The 10,383-nt window shown below is 40.9% G+C and overlaps 1 protein-coding gene across 2 annotated transcripts in view; it reads left to right on the forward strand.

The window, feature by feature from the left end:
* TMEM132B (transmembrane protein 132B) overlaps positions 1-6,267 on the forward strand; it is a 926,737-nt gene extending 920,470 nt beyond the window's left edge. For both annotated transcript variants that reach the window (XM_063964601.1, XM_063964602.1), the window contains one exon: positions 4,274-6,267. In XM_063964601.1, coding sequence (XP_063820671.1) covers positions 4,274-5,422 — 1,149 coding nt within the window. In that variant the 3' untranslated portion in view covers positions 5,423-6,267. The remainder of the gene's footprint in view (positions 1-4,273) is intronic.
* Positions 6,268-10,383: the final 4,116 nt, after the last annotated feature.

Here is a 10,383-nt window from a genome sequence, read left to right on the forward strand (position 1 = left end):
CATCAATCTATTGTAATCAGGGCTATAATAATGCACATAGCATAATCATGGGTCCATCCTGCTCACTTTTCAAGATACAGAAGCAGGCCCAGAAGATTGAGCTACTTTCCCATTAATCCAGGTGGACCTCAAAAATCTTGAGTCTCCTGTATAATCTACAGTAGGAGCATAGGCAAGTATGACACTTTTGTTGATTAATACTCTCTGGGCTCTGTTCAGCTCTTAATGAGAACCAGTAAGTATTTATAAACCTTTTAGCTGATTTTAGGTGTATCTTTATTTAATGCCAGAGCCTACTGCGCTGTGCAGAGTAAGGGGTCCACTAGGAGTCTGTTTCACAGGCCCTCTCCTCTGTTAAACACCCCTGCCTGGGGCCATATTATTTCCACAGGTAGTGGCAAGCAAGAGCATGGTATAATGGGCACAGTGGTACAATATTAATTGTGAGTGTTATATTAGACTCTGCCCTCGCTACATGAGAACTTGGGTATCTCTGCAATCGCAGTCCTAAATCTAGTGTAGTGCCAGTCAGGGTGATATGGTTATTGACTCTGACATAGTCTGAGTCAAACAGGGTTACCTATAGGGGACCCTGACAGTGTCTATCTTAGCAATGTTTTGTAGGGTATATGACTTGTATACACAGGCATTGAAAAACAATAGTTAAAAGAATAGACTAAACCTTGTACTTTGTTCTCACTGTAAGAGGAACACAGTTTTTATCATATCTGAAAGCATAATGTACTAAATACTTAATGAGCATTTACACGCAAACCCATTACACTATACAGTGCATTAATGCTTCTAAATACTGTAAGCAATGTCAACATTGATGCAAAGGGAAGCAAATACTTGTCAGAAAATGAGTGTCTACAGGTCCATTAGCGTACAATATGTTCTGGATTAACAGCATCAAGGTGCATTTAATTATGTTTATGAAACCTAAAACAAAGTGGAAACTTTGAAAAACTTTGCCGTGTTACTGTAGAGAAGAACATTAGGGGTTCATCAGCACAATGTGATACAACATGCTGCTACAACGTGTTCGCTCAGCAGCGATCAGGTCTGAAGAGCGTATGCGCTGCAGTGCGCCGGCGCATGGCAGACAGCCGATGGCTATCTTAGCCCTGCGATCGCCTCTGCCTGATTGACAGGCAGAGGCGGTTGCTGAGAGGGAAGGGGCGGGCCGGCGGCCTTTGTCCATCGTTTAGGGGGCGTGGTCCGGGCAACACAGGCGTGCCCGGACCATTGGGGAGGCGGGCCACGGCGACTGCGTGACTTCTGTGCGACTCGGGCAGCGATGAGTAGCTCCCTTCCAGCATGCAGGAGCTGCTCTGGCTGGGAGCTACTCCTACAGTACAAAGACATCACCGCTGTGCGATGCTTTTGTACTTGTATGACGGGGTCTGACATGCGGGGCGGACTAGCCCTGTGCTGGGCGTTCCCCCGCATATCAGGGAATTTAGCACATCTATGATTAAGTCTGAATCACCCCCAACCAATAAGATTCTGTCATTCTTCAAGTACAGCTTGTAAAAACAACAGAAACTGATTTGTTGGTACTTTATACTGTATCTATCCACTTTATCTGTCTCCAAGGCTTGATACATCTCCCACACCCCCAGTCTGGTTCTCTCTATGGGAATGAAAGTAAATGATAGAAAATGAAATAGAAACCAGACATTTGTTATAAGCAGTAAATTAATTAACTCTGTAATTCCTTTGCTTTTTTTAACAAAAGTCATTGCTAAATTTATTGTCTGATTTTGGCTTATTCCGTATTGCACTGTACCATAACTTTAATAATTATGAAGTGTGTAGATACAGTATACAGAAACAAAAATACTTAGCTAGTCTACAACCTGTGGCTCAGTCTATCTGTCAGAGTAGAACTAGAACATTGAGTGAGAAAGCGATTTGTGATAACCTGGCAATATAATAATTACATTATTGAGACTGAGAGCTCCACAGAAACTTATCTGCAAATACAGATTCATGGCAGCTAAGTTGATTGGCCGCCAGGCTGCCAGAAGCATCGAGTTTCACCCCAAAGAATAATTACCACCCATTTCCATAGTGTCAAATGCAGAAAAAAAATGGTAAAGAAAAATCTTTGAAGAACATAAATTAATAAACACCACCAGGGTGACAGACATGCCTGGGCCTTCTACCAGAGGGCTACTTATGCTTGTGCATAAGTTCTCAACTTTGGTCCTCAAGGCACCCCATTGGTCTAGGTTTTAAGTATATCTATGCTTGGACATAGTTGACTTAATTAGCACCTCAGTTAATTTGATTTAACCATCTGTACTGAGCCATGAATATACTTAAAACCTGGACCGTTGGGGTGCCTTGAAGATCCTGTTTGAGAAACTCTGGGCTTGTGCCTTGCTGGTTTTTTTTTAAGAAAGTACTGCTATTTACATTATAAAGAAGTACCAAGACTCTAATTACTGTCTGCATCTGACAACCTGTAACTATAAAAAGAGCCTTGCTTTGATTGAGGAAGACAATTGTATAGCCCATCTGTGGTAATCAGGAATGATGAAAGCCTGGAAGATCTGCACGGCTAAATAGAACATTGCCTATTTGTACTGATGTTGGTATGTCAGGGCACCAGGGGCGAATTGGGATCAAACACAATCCCGGGAAATTTATGGAAGCAGCCCTAATGTGGGAGGGGCCTGTAAAGAGGACAGGGTCACTCCTCAGAGGTCCTGATTCTGAGATAGACACAGTTGGGGCCTCCTTTGCTTTACGTCATGCTAATGTTTACCTTCGACTTTATGCATATGCTGCTACAATGCCCTTCCTTGATGTACATCTGTACTTCTGATATACAAGGACTGATATGCCCACTTTCAGTGTCTACTGACACTGCTATCATGCCTTTAATCTACTTCTGATTTTATTGATTTTTCATTCTACAAACCCCTTTTTTTTAACCTTATATGTTTCAAAGTACAGGGAGGGAGCACACACAAGTAGTGAAACACAGGTACAGGGGACCAGCGCAGCAGAATCTGTCCCAGTGGCCAATCCGCCCCTGATTACATACAAAGCCACCACATTGTTACATGAATAGCACCACATTACACGAATAGCACCACATTACACGTATAGCATCACATTACATGTATAGCACTGCACTACACGTATAGCACTGCATTACACAAATAGAACCACATAACATGAACAGCGCCACATTACATACACTGCCACCGCATTACATATGTAGCCACTGCATTACAAATGTAGACACCGCATTACATACGTAGCCACTGCATTACATAAATAGACCCATCATTATGGACAGACATTGGGCAGCTATAGGGCTGAAGGACTTTGCATTAGAGATTGTCCCAGGGCTGGCTGTGAGTGCAGCCTGATCAGCTGGCATCCTGAGAACAAGGTACATCCTACTCCTGTCCAGTCCCTAAACCATACACTGTGACCAGGGACACCCTTACCCTTACACCATCATGATCATGCAAATAATGTAATAAAAATAACCTCTCTGCCAGGTCCCCTTCAGTGCTCAGTTGCCGCTCTGGCCAGTTCAGTGAGAGTGCAGGAGCTAGGGTGGCGGCGAGTGTAGTGAACCCGGCTCTGACCATTGCTATGCTGCTGCTCCCCAGGCCTGGCTCATTGAAGAGACCTTTGGCTGGGGCCAGGGACAGAATGCCGCTGGGCTAGTTAACTTTCTCCAGGTCCCCCATTGGTAGAACAGCTTCACAACTTTTCATGGCTAGCGGCATCTGGAAGTGCCCACTAGCCTAACTTCCAGATTGTGTTCCAATGAAGCACAAGTACTGGAAGCAGTGTGAGCTAGCCCAGCCTGAGTGTGAATTGGCCTTGCTGAGGTGGACATGGGACCGGCCCATCAGGGTCTGTCCTGGTGGGCCAATCCGCCTCTGCGATGGCACCATCTTATTTGTTCTATGTCTGAATTGTATACAGATGCACTTATAAAATGCCTTTAACATGCAGACCTGCCGGTACATATTCCATGTAAATGGCAAGCAGGTATGCTTAGTAGATATTTTATTTATTTTACCTTGCACGTTACATTTAAATATATAACACATGGACTCTCACTGTTACTACTGTTAGGAGTAAAGGAAATGTGCTAACTTTTATGCAGTTTGCCACCTAGGTACCATCTAATGTGGAACTGGTTGGGCTATCCTCCCATTATAATGAAAATGCTACTGTGCCCGACACTGGTGAGGGTAAAAGAATAATATTTGTATATATGTTTTTGTTGTTGCAGGAAGCAGTCATCAGTGTGTGGACCCTGTTTAGTGATGGCTCAATAACACCTCTGGACATCTATGAAAGCAAAGACTTCTCAATTTTGGTGTCTTCTCTGGATGAGATGGTTGTGTCCACTTATCAAAATCCTCTTTCAAACTGGCCTGTTGTAGTAGCAGAAGGTGAAGGTCAAGGGCCTTTGATAAAATTAGAATTAGGGATAAGTGAGATCTGCCAGAAGTCTAAGAGGAAAAGTAGTCTTGCTGTTGGCAGTGGAACTATCAAGGTTAAGTTTGGCCAGAAGGACTCTGACCAGAAAGGAAATATGAATGAAATTCAAAGCATAGATGATGATTTTAAGAAAATCACGAGCAAAACAACTGAGAAAGTCATAGAGCAAGAAAGAACAGTGAACGAGTGGCCAAAACATGGATCTTCAGCTGTCAATTTTGAAGATAGTATTAACAAAAACTCTACATCTGATTCTCCAGTAGACTATCAAAAAAATTATAATGATGCCCATATAGTCCCTATACCATATACTAGTTTCCCTACAAGAATAGCCTCAGAACACAATCATGAAAGTGAGCTTACACAGACTTCAAGGGGTCTCACAGACTTGGAAATTGGCATGTATGCCCTTCTCTGTGTGTTCTGTCTTGCCATACTAGTCTTTTTAATTAATTGTGTGGCATTTGCCTGGAAATATAGACATAAAAGGTTCCCAGTGGCTGATCAAGCCAACATTCCTCATTCTCATGACTGGGTATGGCTTGGAAATGAGGTAGAGCTGCTGGAAAATCCAGTAGATATTCCCCTGCCAGCAGAAGAGTGCACTACAATGATCGACCGACGATCTCAGTTCGAAGAAAGCAACTTTCTACTCAACGGAGGTTCCCAAAAGAATCCTTATAGTCAAATTATGCGGTCATCAGATTACACATATGAAAAAGAAGTCCAAAATGAGCCATTAAATCCAGGGAGCTCAAAAAGAAAACGGGTAAAGTTCACATCCTTTACTACTATTTTACCAGAAGAAGGGGGTCCATATACCAATGCGGTAATCTTTGGAAATGAAGAAAATATCAAATGGGTTTGTCAAGATATGAACATTGGGGATTCACGTGAACTTAGAGACTATATGGATAGTCTTCAGGACAACCTGTAAAATACTATGTTTATATTCACCTTTATGCCTTCGTTTTGTTTGTTTGGTTTTTTTTAAAGGTGGGACTATCAAATCAGCAATAGAGATGCAGAACAAATCCTGCAAAGATCATTACACAAAGTGAATACTGCCAGCACAGTTGTGGCATTACATTGTAAAGTGCACATAGAAAAATATGTCATGGGGTAATTTCTACAATGTGCTACTTTCATGGTCTGGTGATCACTACTAAGCAATGTATTAGCCTAAAGTGACAACTACTAAAGGGTTACAACAAATAATGTATTGGAGAGAGAAAAAAAGATTTATTGTGTTGTACTGATCTTTGGTACACTGACCATAAATCTGCTTGTAAGTAAAACACTACTGTGTTAGGTTTCCAATTAAAAGCACACTGGACTTTTCTGGTTATATTTCCAGTTTATTGTAAGCATAGGTCTGAATGTATTACACGTGTGAAACTCAGCATACAATATCAGTCTTTTTTAAGATACAAACAATGTTAAGATGACTGGCACAAAATGATAGGAGTAAGAGAAATGTCTTCTACTGGTATGATATCATTCTTAGAACTGTGCAATACTACCCAATCTGACAAACGTTTAAAGCCAACTACTTTACAATGGCTGCAGAAGGAGTGCGTGAGTGAAAGGTTCAGTTAGAAGTCACAGTCTCTGTGATTATGGCTTCTGATTGGTGCTGACATTTACAAACACCCCACAGAGTCCCAGGAAAAAATACATAATGGAGCTCTTTTGATTTGCATTCAGGGTAGTGGAAAGGAATCACCTTACTTGGAAGTAATGCTTTAAGAAACGGATTGAAGCGCTAAAATGGTCAAATATGAGAGCAAAAGGTCACATGAAAATACACATTTATTATGATAAATGAACTTAAAAATGATTAAAAATTTTTTTTGGTAACACTGTAGAAATGGAGTGCTGAATAATGAGGGACACAATGAAGTGTCCAAACGTTATGTCTCTCCCAGTCCTGGTAATATTGCATAGACAATTCACACCTGTTCCAATAAAGCGACTGGTGCTGTGTGTACCTACCACTCACTATCCTTTCCTGAAGACCATCCACCTGGACCAGGTCCCCACCATTGGCTCTTCTTGTGGACCCGTTCTGAAGATCCTCCATCATCCACAGCTCAACAAGGAACAAGCCGCTGCGGATGCCTATCCGCTTAACACCTTGGACATTCGCTGGTGGTAACTATAATACCTGATGGAACATTAACGGGATACCTTGAGCATAACTAATAAGGGACTGCTTTATTGGAACAGGTGTTCAGCACTCCATTTCTACAGTGTTACCAAAAAATTTTTTTAATCATTTTTAAGTTCATTTATCATAATAAATGTGTATTTTCATGTGACCTTTTGCTCTCATATTTGACCATTTTAGCGCTTCAATCCTTTCCTATCCATTTATGTTTTTGGGGGTCTGACCAACCCCATTTGTTTTAGCTGCTGTGGTGCACCTCCCTCATCAGCGCCTGGAGAAAATTCACCTTAGGGTGTTTTTTCCATACCTTTGCATGCTTTAAGAAACACCTTTTTGGTTTGTCCTGTCTCTTATCTCTCTCTTGGGGTGGATGCTGTATTAAAAACAAGTCCATTAGAAGAGCAGAGCATATCTCGTAAGTCTTTGCTCTGCACATGCTCCTCAACCAAGCATACACAGGTACAGCAGTGAAGAGCTGTACGCAAACTGAATGCATTTACAGTACACTGAAGTTATGTAATTGGGCTGTAACTGGATGCATATTTTTGAAACTAAAATTGCAGGAAACCCCACAAAAACATTCAAAAGCTAAGGATCCCCTTCATTTAACATGGAGGGACCACAGAAGATATCTTTTCACAGGGGATAAAGATGGTGCAGGTGCCCAATGATAATTGCAGCTACTGTATGAAATCAAAATAGGGGTGGTCCGGACACAGAGATGTGTACAGATCTGCATATGGGTGGAAATATGCATTTAGTTCTGTGCGCGCAATGCTGGAGAAATTATGGCAACTCATAAACAGCTCTGCAACCAGCTTTATAACAGTTATAAATAATTTATTTTACATTGTTTACATTTCCATATGCCTCACATTTTCCTGGTAATCCTTTCCTAATGGCGATCAGTGACCCTGAAAGCTAAGGATAGATATTTATTAGGCACCAAGATTGCATCAGTAGCATAACCAGCCTGAGCTGTGAGCTTTATGGCTGTTAAAATACAGATCATTGACCTGTTTAGCAATCGTAATGTCAGTACTCACTGACAATGTCCTGAACTGTTTAGGGATCCAAATTGTTACATTTATGGACAGTCAAGTCTTTGGTAAATTCTAAATCAGTGACTTCATGATTGATATTCATATTTTATGTTAACTCTTTTAACAGCCATTTAGCCACAGCTGATATTCCACATGTGCCTGATGTGTGTGTGTATGGGCCATACAATAAAAGAGGCCTTTGTGCCATTATGGTAGCAATAATAAAAACTATAGTTAAATAAAACAATTTTATTTTTAAATGGGGGACTGATGTAGTATGGGCGTACATTACTGTCAAAAGTAAAACATATTTCTGCCCATATACAGAGTGGTACATATGATATGTCTGGCTTTGCAGAAGCAGCAAATATGCAAAGTAATCATCATTAATGTTTATTTGCAAATGCCATTTTGCAGATGCAAAAGATATTGCTCCTTACTGGCATATGTGTGTGTTGTACAGGTCTGCATAAGTAGAATTTGCATAACCCCACCCCTACGATGCTCAATCAGACATCCCCTTCCCTCCCTTATTATACATATCCAGTCATATGCATTCACAAGTGTCAGGCATAGATCCGCATATGTGTGCGTTCATATTGTGAACATAAGCAGAGCGACAACATGCAAGTTACGCTATGCAAACTGGCATAGTACTGACACTGCATCAGCACCACTAGGATTTAGCAGGTTGATAACAGGTCTACTTTAACAGAAACAATAATCTGCTTAATAAACTGTAACAGTGTTTTATCAAAATTTGATGTGCAACATACAGTACCTTGTTGTGCACCTTGTCATAATCCCAGTGAAAAAAAACTTTAATGCCAGATTGTCATATAATCATATTTGCCAACCTTTGGCCTTCCCTTTCTGGCAGAAGGCAGCCAGGTTGGCACTGAGGGGAAATGTGTTGGCACGATTATTTTGCGGTTGCTCTGCCCCCTTCCTCCCACCTGCTAGACAATGCAGTGATTACTGGCATTGTGAAGCAGGTGTGGGGCCACTGGCATTGTGAACCAGGGGTGTAGCCACAATGACATGATTCAGCACACATAGTATCATCCGCTGCCTAAACCACCTACTTCACTTGGCAAGTGGGTGCCCGTTGCTGAGTGTCAGGCAACTCTGGGAGACTTACCCACCCTTCTGGGTGGCTGGGAGCACCATCCAATTTATCCAATTTTCGGGAGCCAACCCAACCATTCCGGGAAAGTATGCAAGTATGCTTACTGAATGTGTACTGTACAGCTTTATCATTTATTGGCTAAAAATTACTTATATTTGTCAGTCTTTTACCTTAGAGCCATGGTATATCACTAATAGTGACTGCATCACCTAACAGAACCCTTGTGTGCTTTACACTTGCTGTTTTATAAACTTATTTACTGTGCTTGTCCATAGACTTACTCCCAATCATGTAGCCTACTTTGTTCCCTTATTCTTTATTACAAAGAATAAGGGAACTATCATAGTTACTTCACCAAACTATTTGTGACATTACATGAACAAATCAATATGTAAAAATGATATTCTTAATTTAAATACAAAATATTTTTAATAAGATGCTAGTATTTTTTATAGAAACTGCTTAAAACATAATTTTAAATTCTAGTGGTTTTTTTTTTTTAGCAATTCCACTTATTTATCAATCCCGCATTACTGTTTGAAGACACCACAACTGACAAAATCACAACTATTAAAAACCTTATGTAATTGATTCCATCATATCTATTTTATACCACTTCAATTTAGTATTTTAGGGTACTTTTTTTCATGAATAATGATGTCAATTTCTCCTGGCAATCTGGCCTTTTTTCATAGCTAATGCAATTAAATATAAATGTACTCACGTATACATAATAAATATTCACATTTCATTTAGTTCTTAATATCACAGTACATCAAGGGAGTCTACACTGTAAATAAAGCTTGAATCAAATTTTCTCTAAATGAAAATGTAATTACAGTGCCCCAAAGAGAGATGCTTCAGATATTTTTTTAATAAAAAAAACCTGTTATAGTCCTTTCCTTTCCAACAACAATCAGTCCTAACTGCATTCTGCTTTACAGTCTTATGTGTCACTTCTACAAAGTTATCATGGGATTCTCAGTAGACATCCTGGATGATTATGTTGGAAAATACAGGTTGGTTGTGTTTCCTTTAAAATCTGCCATTCTCTGCAACATTCTTTGCTGTTTTTCCTTTACCCAGTTAGCCATGTACATTCCCTTTCTGCTCAAAGGGCCCATTAACTGTTGGACATATTTTGTACAGTATATGGATGTGCACATATCTCTGGGTGTGGATGTGACTCTTCCAACTCAAAGCAAATAGCATAAACAGTGGGCTTGGGTAATATGTGGTCGCAACTCTGATGGTGTCGCAACTGAGTGTTTATCGGTAGACTGCGCATGCATTGTGGCTGCAGTGTGCACAGGCCAAGGTACCTTTGCGATGCCGCTTGCAGTGACGAATCAGTTGCAGAGTGATTGATAGAAAGAGGCCATCTGAGGGAGGTAACGGGAGTGTCTGCAAAAAGGCAGGAGTGTCGTGACCGGTTTCAGGGCGTGGCCCGGCATGAGACTGTGAAATCGTACGCATTAAACGTGGCACCAGCATTGCAGCTCCTGTGGCCATTCTGCGCTCCCATGGAGACAGTGAGTGAATGTTCCCTACATCTG

This window comes from Pseudophryne corroboree, chromosome 1 (genome assembly GCF_028390025.1).
Source record: "Pseudophryne corroboree isolate aPseCor3 chromosome 1, aPseCor3.hap2, whole genome shotgun sequence".
Taxonomy (NCBI): Eukaryota; Metazoa; Chordata; class Amphibia; order Anura; family Myobatrachidae; genus Pseudophryne; species Pseudophryne corroboree.